The 14,499-nt window shown below is 36.5% G+C and overlaps 1 protein-coding gene across 2 annotated transcripts in view; it reads right to left on the bottom strand.

Moving 5' to 3' along the window:
* The window catches only part of CC2D2A (coiled-coil and C2 domain containing 2A), a 51,254-nt gene that overhangs the window by 35,058 nt on the left and 1,697 nt on the right, over positions 1–14,499 (bottom strand). For both annotated transcript variants that reach the window (XR_005701052.1, XM_040065376.2), the window contains exons 2-10: positions 12,332–12,420; positions 11,730–11,831; positions 9,841–9,942; positions 8,858–9,031; positions 8,536–8,686; positions 7,259–7,395; positions 5,883–6,014; positions 3,830–4,039; positions 1,624–1,724 (exon numbers count right to left, since the gene is read on the bottom strand). Coding sequence is in view for 1 of the 2 variants with exons in the window: in XM_040065376.2 (XP_039921310.1) it covers positions 1,624–1,724; positions 3,830–4,039; positions 5,883–6,014; positions 7,259–7,395; positions 8,536–8,686; positions 8,858–9,031; positions 9,841–9,942; positions 11,730–11,831; positions 12,332–12,420 (1,198 nt within the window). In the remaining variant the exon portion in view is untranslated. The remainder of the gene's footprint in view (positions 1–1,623; positions 1,725–3,829; positions 4,040–5,882; positions 6,015–7,258; positions 7,396–8,535; positions 8,687–8,857; positions 9,032–9,840; positions 9,943–11,729; positions 11,832–12,331; positions 12,421–14,499) is intronic.

Genomic DNA, 14,499 nt, shown 5'->3' with positions numbered 1-14,499 from the left:
GCGTACACATCTGTTACATTACTGCAGGGTGGAGGAAACAATTAGATTACTTTCCATGCTACATGTCTGTAATTTCTCTTGAGTGTTCTACATTGACCATCAGGGAAATGGAATGTTAAAAGAGAGACAAGGCAGATGATATTACCAACATAAGCAGTCCAAGTTAGTACTAAATACAATGACAGCAAAAATTCCTGAGCCCATCTGAGCTTCATATGTGTAAGAGCTTCCAATAACAGAGCTGTAGCCAAAATGAATTACAGATATGAGAAGCCTAGAATAATACCAGCCAAACTCATCTCATGTTACTTAGGCAACACTGATCTCACTGATTTCAGCTGACTTCCTCCAGATTCTTCATAGCATGAAACTAGACTAAAGCACTCAGGATCTAGAAAAACACATCAGATACACAGAAGGCATATTCTTTCTAATTGGAGTTCACCATCAAGCAAGCCTCAGGGTAAGTGCCAAAATCCAAGAATCTCATTCACAGTGAATTTTCCCATCACCATTCTCATGCTTTCCTTGGTGAGAGCTCCTGCCTCTGAGGTACAGTAATTGTACACCTCCTGCTCCTTGTCCTCTAGCAGATATGTTAATAAGATACTGGTAAAAGTGATTCCATTTTCAACTGAAGGAATTTTTTGTCCTTCAGTATAGAATAATAAATTATAGACTACTTTATGTTCTGTACAGATACCAGTGTATTACAAGACTGTACATGAAAATCTGAAGAAATAATTCTCAATCTAAGAGGAGTGTACGGATGCATAGGTTTAGCAGACGCAAATTTCAAGGCTGAAAGTAGAATTGTTACTAAAAAAAAGTGGTTTTTTCATATTGTGGTATCATGTGACCCATTACATCACTTTATAGTTCTGTTTCTTTAAATGAATACATTACTGACTACACTCAGATTGTGAAAAACTTTCAGACTTTTGTTATCTACTAGTTAAAAGGCTGTTCAGTATGGATATCCAAAATAACTTCTTTTTTATCATACTGCTAACACTTACAGCTCATCACTGTCCATCTGCCAAAAATAATACAAACTCACTATTGAGCCAAAAACTGTAGTATATTTTTACTACCCAGCTTTTCTCCAAGAACAATAACTGTAATCTTGTAAAACAAAATTCTACCATTTTATTATATTAACCCATTGGCAAAAACATGGCCAAAATACCTTAGAATGGGAAGGAAATCAAGAACACTTGTGTAATGAGGAAGAGGATGGAAAAAACTAGGGGTTTTGCCTGTTCAAAAAATTACCTTATTGCATTGTAAAAGCTTTGTGCATCCAGCTGAAGTCTAACGAAACTTTAATTAAATTTAATTACACAAAACACACCAGTAAATAGCTACTACAAAATTAATAAACATAATCAAATTAGACTACTTTTGAATGAAAATTTCAGCCCAAAATTATTTTTGGCTGTATTTTCTTCATAATGTTTTATGCAACTTATCAGTGAAGACAGCTCTTAAATCCTCAAAATTCTTCTAGAGCTATTTATAGTAGAATTTAGAAGTCTGACATAAATCATATTCTGTACCAACATGTAAAGGAAAAAAGGAATACAGCGTTAAAACCCAACAATTTAATGAATTCATACCCACCTGATCTCCATTTTGTATTCAGGTATGCTTTGTTGAGCCACAGGAACACCATCACCACCACCTTCTGTACTATATTGCACAGCACTCCTCAAAGCATGCAGCTTGAACAAACAAAAATGGCTTAACAAAGTATCCAGTATACTGTGGCTTGTTAGAAAAGCTAGGAAAAAACTAGGAAAGATCTAGTTACTAATGACAGAAAACCGTGAACTGTGCTGATTCTTTATTGACAGGATTTTGCCATGTCTGTGGTGGTTCTTCATCATGACCTTTTAATTAGGATCCCTGGATACAGGAGGGAGATTTACTAACTTTGATCACTGCAACAAATCTAATCAAGAGGAAGACTGATCTAGGGAGTATTCAGAAAGCCCAGGAATCAAATATTTAAGCGTAAAAAGACCTCAAGTCAGCAAAAACCCCCAACTTTCACAAAAGCCTTTCTTGGGACAAGGAAGGGCCACTAAAGGTAACCCTTAGTTTGATTAGAAGGTCCCGGAATCACAGAATAGAATTGCAAAACCATTAAGATTGAAAAAGACCCCTCAGATCAAGTGTAACCTTTGACTGAATGCCACCATGTCAACTAAACCACAGCACTAAGTGCCACGTCCATTAATTTCTTGAACACTTCCAGGAATGGTGACTCCACTTCTTCCCTGGGCAGCCCATTCTAATATCTAATCACCATTCCAGTGAAGAAATTCTTCCTGATGTACAATTTAACCCTCCCTGGCACAGCTTCTGGCTATGTCCTCTTGACCTGCCTCTGGTTGCCTGGGATAAGAGACCCCACCTGCCTACAGCCTCCTTTCAGGCAGTTATAGAGAGCTGTAGGAGCCGCCATGAGCATCCTCTTCTCCAGGTTAAACCACCTCTGAAAGGAGATTGTAGACAGATGTTGGTCTCTTCTCTCAGGTAACATGTGACAGGACAAGAGGAAATGGCTTCAAGTCCCAGGGAGGTTAGATTGGAACTTGGGAAAAAATCTCTTCACTGAAAGTTTTGCCAAGCACTGGAACAGGCTGTGCAGGGACATCCACCATCCCTGGAGGTATTTAAAGGATGTGCAGACTGGCACTTGGGGTTTAGTGATGGACTTGGCAGTGCTGGGTTAAGGGTTGAACTTGATGGCATCAGAGGTCTTTCGCAACCTTAATGATCCTATGGTTTTATAGGTTCCTGCAATGAAGACATGGATAACCCAATTGCTCTGTTTCACAGAGCACTAGGGTAAATCCTTCAAAAGTTCTAACAGAACAAAGTATACCAAGGAATTATTTTGAGACAACAGTATGAAATGTCTGTCCATCATTAGAACTATAACCTAATGCTGTATATAAAAACTTAGAAGTATCTTTACACCACCTACTGAGCCTCATTACACTTATATAAAAATGAGCTTGTATACAATGATTATTTTTCCCTTACAGTAGCTCTTTAATGTAGAAAATCATGACCTTTAGTTTATGAAAATCTGAATATCCAACTAATTTTTGACAGACAAGTATTCTTGTGTGCGCTGATGACATCAGAATTGTATTGACAATACCTAATGTTCATGTACACCTTTACACCAGAGAAGACTGCTGCCATGACTTCCAACATACAGATGGAGGAAGAGTGGTGGTGCACAGAGGAGGAGCAGCCCTGTCAAGCTCACCCAGCAAGTCAGCAACAGCGCCAGGAACAGAGGAGTCTACATCCAGCCCTGGGTTTTGCCATCTCACAAGAGTGCCACAGTAAATGTGGCAGCACTGTGCATTTAAAACACAGCATCCTTTACATACGTACCTGGAAATGGGTTCTACTTTTGTACGACTTGATGAAATTACAACTGCTTCCTTTTATTTTGATTTGATAACTGAAACTAAACTTCACTAACTTCCCTCCATCATTGAATAATTTCTTTTGCTGTCTCCCTATCAGAGCTGGTGTGCAAAATCCTGTAATGTCTTATCTGTCACTCACTGGAAAACACTTTGGATACTCTAAGGAATTCTATGTAAATGTTACTGTATTCCTTTTACTTCAGTGTTAATTTAAAATCAAAGATCAAAGAAATTCTTCATCTTAAAAATGCAATTCTGCACTGAACACACAGCAACTCAGTCAATTATTTAGGTTTAACTTCTGACAAATTCAGCTTTTACCTTAAACAATCATGTCATTGTCTCAACAAGGTATGAAGACAGAACAGAAATACCTTGTCTGTGAGAAGTTTGGTAAGGTTCTTCTGTTTTCTTGCTAAATACTGATCATATAACTGAGCCAGTTTAGCTGCTAACACATGCTCACGGCTAAAACAGGGATGATGGGTGAATATCAGTCCTGAAATATCAATATCCAATTGAAACAGCCCCTGAAAATCTCCAGGTCCAACAAAATACTGATTGGTAGATGTCATTTTTATTGTCTGAAAGAAAAAAAAGAATAAAAATGGATTTACAGATTCTGACAATAGTATCTTTCAAGGATTTTCTTTGTCAGAAGATGACCCATTTAACATTACCTACATTTAAATGCTGAGTCTTTTACTGTGTTAACCTCTTGCTTTATTGACAAGTGGGTGGTACAAAACCACCACAGGTATTCTATAGAACAAAATTTTTATAGCCCACATGAGGCTGAAATAAGAAGTCATCCTCCTGTACTGAAGGTTTTGCTGAGCAATGAAGACAATGAATTAGAAAAAGCAGAGCCTTTTAGTTCTTTTGACACATCTGCTTAGTATTGCTTTGTTTCCTCTTAGAACGGAGCTCTAGGATGGAGTCCAGCTCTCACAGAACAGCTCTCCTTGTAGATTAGGAAGACAAGGAGCTCTCCTTGTGGATTGTGTAGATTAGGAAATACATTACTTGCAACCCTGTTCAACACCAGGGAAATTCAGACCAATGAAGGCAAATGACAGCTTTCAGTAACAAAGCTTAAAAAGCCTGCCTCAACCCACGGCAGCCAAAAGCCATCCATGGCTTACATCCTAAAGTTACTGAAATTAGAAGAGAATTAACCCTGCTTCCACCCTGACTACTCCTACTGCCTTATTAGGATCCTTCAGAAGACACTCATCAGTGATAATACGGTGCCACAAAAGCTTGTTATGAAGTGTTGCAGTCCCTTCCTGAGAACAGGAAAAAGAGGGATTTGGAGGGAAATGTAGCTGTTGCACAACTCTTTTACAGGACTGATATAAATGCCCATGAAACACACTTGAGTCCACCTGATCCTTCCACATTCAGTTATTCATCAAAATGTTTAATAAGATGCGATGTGTCATAAAAATGACAACTTTGAATTCCTTATGCTTTAACTATTTTTCTGCCGATAAAGGGCTCTTAAGCTTATTGTCTTACCACTGTGACTTAGATGTTTCTATGACACTGTTCATCTAAATATGGCATTCTTGAAACGTAAGTGCTCTTGGCATATCTTTACATGACTGAAACAGTAATTTTTTCCTGCCTGCAGAAGCACACTGTACAGATATGTGGTACTGGATGCAGCCTGTGGACTGTATATTTATCACCAGCATCAACCAAAGAGCCACATTTAAATCTGTATCAACAACAGTCAGAAACACCTGTATGTCCCAGAAGAGCACTCTGTTTAAAAGCCTCAAAAGTCAGCTTTTCCAAGAGGGTAACAGAGTTCTAACAAGCAGAACAATTAAAGCTTGCTTCAAGACTGCTGAATGATTTTAATTGAAATTTATTTTGATTTGTAGTGATTGCACATAGAAACTGCTGTTTGCCAGGGTAGGTATGCTGTGACTGGAAAAAATTAACCACAAAAACCCTTGCAAACAAAACAAAACAAACAAGAAAAACAACAAAGAAAAAAAACTCCACAACCTCCCAAAAATATCTGAATTGATGCTAGATAACTTAAAATTAGTCACTGTCTACATGAGCAAAATTTATAAATACACTAATATAGGAACTACCCTACTCTGGCATGAGAATACCCAAGGGTGTCTCACAATGATCGTAGTGACTCACAGACTTGAAGGTGGTTGTCACGGCACTTTACTACTTCAATCAGCACTACCAGCTAAACTGTTCATCCTTTTGTATGCATTTTTACAGGAAAAACAGATATACACTTAATAAAGCAGAACTGATTTAAAGAACAGGTGTGAAAACACAGAAAATAGTCAATAGTCATGGCTCTTAGCACAAAACCCTTCAGCTCACCAGGTTTCTCGTGCAGAAGAACTGGGATACTGGGCCTCAGGAATCACACACATGAAATATGCTTACCTTTCTATACACTGTTTCAAGTTCTGGTGCAATGCCTTCTTCGAGTGAGAATATTGGAGGCCTAGTAGAAGACTGTTTAATTGGATTAGGCAATGCTAAGATTTTGCCATCATCACCAAACCACTCTTTCCCCTACACAGGAAAACAAAATTATATATTGTTTCTAACTTTATAAACAAATTACTTGAAAAATCGTAATTCTTGTAGAAACTACAGAATAAAAGGTGACTATGGATTGTTTGTAACTGAAATAAACAAAACTTTCCTAATACACCAAAATGAAATCTTCAAATATACCAGAGGTAAGTTTTGAAATAAAAAGATCAAGACATTGCTCAAACTTTGATTATACTGATTTATTTTCCCTTCAACACTCAACATTACAGATTTGAAAGAAAAAAAAAATCAACGCACCACTTATTTAAATGTTATTTTCTTAAATCACTAAAATGGAAAGAATTAGTCTTGTTTTACACAAGAACTAAATGGCAGGTCAGATAATTTATTAAAGCACCTCTCAAGTCTTCTAATCCACAACCTGAACTACTTAAACAGCATCTATGAAAGCAGACTAGGTAAGTATTTTACACAGCAATTATTATCCATGGCTTCACATGTTCAACATTGTCCTAATTCACCCCTCTGTTTTGATTACCTGGATTCAAATATAGCTTAAACCAGTGCAGCTGTCCAAGGATACCGCCCTACCCTGTTAGTTGCATACCTGCTTTAATCCGACCATTGAGCCAAATGTTGATGTGGTAAGACCACGAAGTCAACTAGAAAACTAATTGCTTTGAAACAGCCCATTCAAAAAGTTCAGATCCAAATGTTCCCAATGTGATTAACAAAAGCACATGAAGAATACACAGAATCGCAAATAATATAAAGGGCAGGTGCTCCTCTGAAATGCAAGTCTGTATTGAATACACACCTTACTATGTATAGGATGATAATACAGTAGGACAAAATATATCCAAGCCACTTTCCCAAGTCTTTCCATAAGACATTCTTGAAAATCTTCTAGGAAGGATTCTAAAACCTCTCTGATAATCTATACCAATATTTAATTAGTCTTACAGTCTGATCAGTTATCTGCTCCCCAGCAGGCTATAAGCAGAGCCAGGAAAAGACACCAGTTTTGTAAGACCCAGTCTGATGTTCTGACAATGGGGTTACACTAAAAACACGCTCCTACAAAAATCTCTATTTCCCAACACCTGATGCTGCTAAATATTTTTAAGATGAAAGCTCCATATTAGCACGACCATCTACTTAAATATAAGCATATACTTAACTATAACAAAATTAAGATACTTAAAAAGATAAATAAAATACCAATAAAAGTTACAACTAAAAATATATCAGTGACTTACTTGGTCCTGTCTGAGTATTCTGTTTTCTAAAATATTTTGATTAGATTGTGATACAAAGGGCCTTTCTCCAGTGTAAAGACCTTCATCCTCAAGGTACCTGGGCTGCATATTTCTAGGCATCTTCTCAGAAGCAGGCACTTATGAGAAATTAAAAAAAAACAAAAAAAACCCATGTAAAGTATCTTGCAACTGTAGTTTTAGTTTGTTAATTCTTAAAATGAACGGCACTTTATATTAAGTATGCTGTCAGAAGTATTTTTCTACGTAGGAAAAAAAGAAATAAAAATATAATTAAAAGAGGTCCTTATCTTAATCAAGACAGATCTCTCATAAAAGTACCAAAGTGTCACAATTCTAATAAACCGATAACTAAAAATTCCCTTACCAAAAAATACTTCAAGCTACTCAGTGGAGTTTTTTAGTGTTAATGGCTGCTTGCAAAACAGGGTAGAGAACCTTGAGCAACAACTGACTAGAGAACTAAGCCTTTCCAATGGAAAGTGAAACTTCCAGATTAATCAGACCTACCATTAATATATAGTTTGCTTAAGTTAGTCTCATACAAAATACAAAACATGCATAAAGAGTTATGTTAGCCAAATGTCAGCAGATGGAATTCGTTTTGAAGACCTGCCTGCAAGGCTGACTGTGTGTATGGATTCCGTATTTTTCAAGAAGCAATCTCAAAACAAGGAGGGATTGTACAGAGGGTTACAAAAGTTTTCCCTTAAATCAGAATACAGTGGATCACACAGGAAACAGTCAGAACTAAATTACAAGACATGAAAAAACAGAGGCACACAATGTCAAATATGACACTACACTGCAAGCTGTACCGGTACCATTCCAGTATATATTGGGAGACTTGTTTATGTTTCTTCCAGTTCAAATAGCAAGTGATATTATAAAGCAATTTTTCAGGATTTTAAACTCTGTGGGAGTAAGTCAAAAAGGTCAGAAATATGATCAAAGCTGCATACATTAAGCAGCACCTTGCACTTCCTACAGACAGCAGTAAGGAAGTTACCCCCAAGCAACTGAAGTGCCCTGAGTACACTTGCCAGTGCAGCAGGTGACCTGCTGAGGTGTGCATGCTCCTGGCTAATCCATCCTGTCAGACCTCTTCAGATTGGACTGGATGATCAGCGTCAGACAGCTGCAATTAAACATCCCTCTCTGCTGCCAGAGATAGTCAATACAAGCTTTATTCAGCAGATCAAAGGGTGCCATGCTATGCAAAAATCCAGGAACTAAATGGATAAGCACAATCTATATACCTGCTAACATGCTGGGAATGAAGAGAAATTCTTTTTCCCTTTTCAGTTGCTCAGTGTAGCTTACACAATCAACAGGTCTCATTACTACAAGGTCTTCATCTGTCTCCCTGATGAATAAATCATCATCTTTCACTAGGCGCATGTCTTCATCCTATAGGTTAAGTGCAAACATCTCTGTTAGTTTGTCTGCTTCTTAAGGAAGTTTCTTGAGAAAGTGCACTCTGAGAATTTTTAAGGTAACCAAAGATGCCGTTTTACATAGACTAATAAAATTAACAGAAATCTGAATAAAAAATATGAACATTTATCCTATAGTTCTCACCATTTCATCCTCTTGCTCATCTTCATGACTTTCGACGCATTCCTCTTCCACCTCTTCTTCTTCATTTAATCCATTCTTTTTCCTGGATCCAGCTTTCATTTTTTCTGGTATGGCATCAAAATTGAAGGTAAAAAAATTATAAGCTTCTTCCTCAGAAGGAAAATCATTCTGGAACTAAAAAAATAACACAAAGATACTTTATTATGGTATTTTTAAGAAAATCAGGACAAGTGAATAAATCTTCCCATTAAAAATACGAAGCAGCAGTATGTATAAACATTTGTTACAAGATGATTATTATTTTATCTCAAACAGAACTCACTCAAACGCTGAAGCTAACTGAAATTTGTAAATGATTCATGAAACTTTCTCTATTTCTATATATTTCTTGCAAAATTTTGTTTAAAAAGATACCTGATCTACTTTTAACATTCTTATTGTTTTAAATATAAACCATTTGTGAATCAGAACACCAAAGTTTAAGTTCTGGCCATTCTGCAGATACCCAGGTAAATGATAGGAAGAGAAATTTCTAATGGCCTTTTGCCTCTGAAGGACCCAGGACCCTTTAGCTTTAGGATGAATCCTCTAAGAAAAGAATTAACAGCAGTACTTTGTGGCTAATAAATATCAATATGCTAGTCTGTAAAATGCTTTAACTGCCAATTGGCAGCATTCAATAAAAAGGATTTAAACAGAAGATACATTTTTCCTGCAAACCCCGGTAATTGTGTCCAGATGGATTTACTAGTTTTTTGGGTAAAAAAATGATCAAATGATCCAAAGCCATTCTTATAATTGATGAAGGTTCCTTTAATATACTTCAATTGTTGGCATATACATCTTGTGAATTTTTAAATTAAATAAAACCTTCTCCACTGCTTAAGACTGAATTCTGTCTGCTTCTTCAAACAGAATCATGAAGCCATATAAGGTTAAATTAAATTAATATTCATTATTGAAATGGAGGAATTGGTACTTACTGTTGACTTTTGCTTAAGCTTTTTTACAGAATCACGAAACTTTACTTTTGATGATAAGTGTGATTCACTCTCTGGCACCTCCCTGAATTTGTCATTATCAGACTGCATAAAAAACACATACATAAGTTTTAGCGCACATTTAGTGAATCATAAAAAAATACAATTGACTACAGTTACTAGATACTGCATTGTTACAGAAATAAATAACAAAAGAGAAACATCACCACTGCGGTAACAAACAGATTGCATATTTATTTTACAAGGGTACATCTATTACTTAATTCCTTTGGGTCAAGAAATAGACTGTAGAGTATAAAGAAATGGTTCACTGCCTAAATGACAAGTAGCTGTGTTCACTGCTGACGGGATCATTGTTTCTGCACTCCTCAACACAAGCAATCCCATGCTGATGTCCAAAGGGAGGGAAAGGCAGCAGTGGCAAACCCTCTGCTCGGGCGGACAGCCCCAGCAGGGCAGCAGTGTCAGGGGTGCTGCCCAGCTAAGGGAATCTGCACTTCTCAGACTGCCCCTGCTGCACTCAGGAAAACCCGCTTTGGCGTTGTTTAAAAAAGGTGGTGCTCATCACTTGGGTGCTCAAATACACACTTGATTATGTTATTCTCTCAAACAATTACTGCTAGGCTACTCTCTAACGCTATGGGTGACACGCCCCTGCCTTTTCAAGAAAAGAGGTATCATGTTTATCCATTCCCAGTTCTCTGAAGCCTTCTCTTTCCCTACACACAGATCGCTGTTAAAGCCACTGGTTCTGAGGTTGCTTCAGCAAGTTCCTTTAAGTGCTTCAAAGTGATTTTCATCAGGCTTAACCAACAAAAACACATCTACCATTCTATCTGTTCTTCCATTCTATCTGCTCTTCCTCCTTGTAGCCTGAACTGTTAAAGGAAGAAACTTCTCAAGTTTACCTCGATTACATCTATACTTCAAAATAATAATCTCAAAAAGAAAATCTCAAACTCTGTCAATCTGATGGCCACTTGTTTAACAACAAAACAATACCTTGTGCATAAATAAGAACAAGAAACAAAACCAACATGTGGAAGGTTTCACATATACGCAACTCTAATAAGGATATCACTTCTCCATTTTCCTAATATAAATATATTAAAATAGTACTACTTAACTGAAAGTGGTAATAATTACTTATTTTAAGACAACATTACCAAGAATCTTCCCACAACATACGTGAAATGGCAATTCTCCCCTAGACAAGTGATTTAGCCAGGCTAAATCACATTGTTTGGAATTCCATATAAAGGCGTTACTGCTATATGATGTTATTTCCTGGGAATAACACATTCTTTGGAACACATTTTCTAAAGGCAAGCAATCTCTTTGTGAATTCTGAAGAATATGATGCCAGTTCTACACAGGCAGAGTCTTTGTTGATTTTTTTAATATAAAATTGAATTTCTAACACAGAATATGTTTATACAAAAAAAACCTCAATATAAAATGCTAACAAGGAAATACAATAAAATACCATGATATAAAGTTAATATCCAGCATTTAGGAATTACGCTGTTCAAACTCATATAAAGCTCTATTACAGTGGAAGCTTTATTTATATAAAGTTCCTGTTACAGTAAATCTTAAATACTTCATGGCATCTTAAGTAACAGAAATAATGAGCCTCTAAATGGCAGAAGTTTCACATGATGTCCATATTACAATGTAAGTAATTTATTACTGCTAAATATATACCAAAAAAATAAATCTGAATTGTTCCTTTCTGGTTACTAATTCAAAGAGTAGCATAATTCTGATAAATGAAGCTGATCTTCAAGAGTGTGCAGACTTTGATTTTTTTCATGTTTCACATTCACTTTCTTATTATAAGAATAGCAAGGTACAATGCACGTTTTTACCGTTTTATCCAGTCTGACTCCTGGTTTTCTTTCTCTGATGCCTTTTAAACGTCTTGGATGTGGACTGGGCTCTTCTTGTGATAAAGTAATTTCAGCTTTTGTCTAAGCAAACAAGTGAAAAAAAATGTTTAGCTGTAATAGAAACAGAAATAGATCAAAGGTACAATAATTCCCAGGAACTCAAAACTTACACATACTTGTGTTAGGGACAGAATCTTTTAATTATAAAACCAGTTTAAGTGATTTTCCAAATCCATATAATAATACAACTTATTAAATTGTACAGCAAACATACAAAGAAATCCATTGCTTTCAAGCTAGTGCAAGAAGTTTTTTGACAAAGAGCACAGAAAGAACTTGCATTGATTGTATTGTGAATTACAAAACAATACCTTTTATATTACTATCAACAAATTAAAAAAAAAATTAGAAAATAGCAATACAGAATGTAATTGTAGTGATGAACTGAGTACTCTTTCAGCTTCAGAAATAAAAAAGCAGCCATCCCAACTCAAATTCACATGGCACAAAGGAAGTAAAATGACGCGCATGTTCCTTGTAAGACTGAAGTCGACCAAGTAGGACTTCTGAAAGATTCTTACCCTTGCTGCTTTTAGTTTCTCTCTCATTCGCTGCCTAACAGAAAGCTCTGCAGAGCTTGTCCTTGATGTAGAAGGAACAGGTGGCAAGTCTGAAATAGAAAAAAAGGTAATGTGTTTAAGTATTTTCTGAAAGAAATGTATGGAAGATAAAACCATTTTTACTAGAGTCTCATGTTCCAACAGAAAGAAATTGCCTAAGAAAATCTGAATGAATGAAACATTTTTTGGAATCCAGTGAGACATGACTTTGAAGAGTTAAGATTTTATCTAAGGGTTAGAAGCAATTTATATTGATCAAGATGTAAGTTAGATTAGTAAATGGTAGGTTAATGATTATTAGATGCCCAAGCTAGAGCTAACTGTTATATTATGAGCTTGTTTATTGAAAAAGTGGAGTAAGTGAACTGTCGTAAGAACAGACTGAAAGCACTAAGAACAATGGCCAGCACCTGGACTTGGTATCAATCAATCACGAAGCAGGGGACCTTGGATCATGCCAGAGGGTCACAGAGACCTGATGAAGACTCTCCTGACTTCATCCTTTGAGAGCACTGACCCAATTCGAGACCACCGACCCAACTCAAGAGAAGAACTGCACACACGTGAAGGACTGAGAGCCTCATTTTAACACAGAGCGGGGATGGGAGGTGCTGGGGTTGCACTTACGTATTGTATGAAATTCTTGGAAAATAAATAGGGAGCAAAGAGCCTTTCGGCAATGACTCCCATGCCGCCCGCCGGTGAATAAACATACCACTTTCTAACTTTAACTAGTTAGAGGGTTTTTGTCCGTGACTATATCGGTTTTCAATGACTCACCAGCCTTTATAAAGTATAACTTAAATGTCTTTAAAGTTCAACAGATCTACCTTTCATTATATGAGCCACTGTAAGAAATGCTTAAGCACACTTTAAGTTGACCATCATTTAGAAAATAAAAATACATTAAGATAAACCTCATTACTACTGATTCTACTCAGAATCAAGAGATTTGGGAGAATTCTAATGTTTCCAAATGATATAATTTACTGCCTCTATTTGTAGAAAAGAAACATTCATTGCATTTCAAAACTTTCAAAAGAATGAACAAGATTCAAAGTGCAAACCCCCTCTTTTGCAGGAATTTTCAGCATCTGCCTCAATCTAATACCTTTAAAAGATTTATTAATGATTTGAATGGTGCAATAGTTCTTATCTGCGTACAGAAAACACAAGCAAGAATTCTCAGAAAGTCACATTTGCTCAAAGGTGGCCTTTGAAAAGTTTTTGGGATTGAGAAAAAACTTTAGCAATTTTTAAAACTTCAGGCTCACAAAAGATTGTGGCGCAGAAAAAAGGCTCTACGAGATCTACAAGATCTAACAAGTTTGCTGGATGGTCAAACCAAAATGAAACCTGAGAACCTGAAAATGTCATCTAGTCAGTGTTCTCCCTTGATTTCATCTGTGCTCAGAGGCGGCCCAAGCCCTTGGATCTGTGTGGCTCCAAAGCCCTCTGCACTGATACAGACTTAGAACTTCTGCGAGTTATTTAAAGCAATTCTGCTTTTGAAACTCTTGAAACTTAGTCTGACTAGTGGACTGACATATAGCCACCTCGTTCCATTTAAGAGAGATATAAAGGCATTAAGCGCACATATAATTGGAGTAGAGTAAAATATTGAATTTCTGCAAACAGATTGCATTAAAAAGTAGTAGAGACTGACTGAATACTTGAAAGACTAGTACAGAGATTATCCTGAATATTAAGTGAAGAAGTAGCTGATGGACATGTTTCAAGAAAAGCTTGCCATAGTGGGCTGAGAACGATAATCATTCCATGCCAGAAGAAAATAAACTACCTATTTGAGGGATGTGACAGACTGATGATTCCAGAAACATTATCTACTTCCCACTTGTTTTAAAAAACAGTTCCCTTTTCATGAAAAAAGCAGTGAGGAGGTGTGTATACTTTTTACACTACAAATTTAACACAATATGGCGACAACTATGACAAACTGAAAAGGCCTCAGAATAGAGGTGATGTATATTATCACAGGCATTAAAATAAAACCAAAACAAGATATTGGAGCAAACAGACAATGCAGAACTTTTCAATGGCACCTGGAAAACTTCAGGGGAAAATATTTTTAGTTATCACTTGGTGGGAAAATGATAATCAGCTATTCA

Source organism: Hirundo rustica, chromosome 5 (assembly GCF_015227805.2).
Source record: "Hirundo rustica isolate bHirRus1 chromosome 5, bHirRus1.pri.v3, whole genome shotgun sequence".
Taxonomy (NCBI): domain Eukaryota; kingdom Metazoa; phylum Chordata; class Aves; order Passeriformes; family Hirundinidae; genus Hirundo; species Hirundo rustica.
Note: the sequence above shows the minus strand (reverse complement) of the source record. Positions and strands in the feature narration are given on the sequence as shown.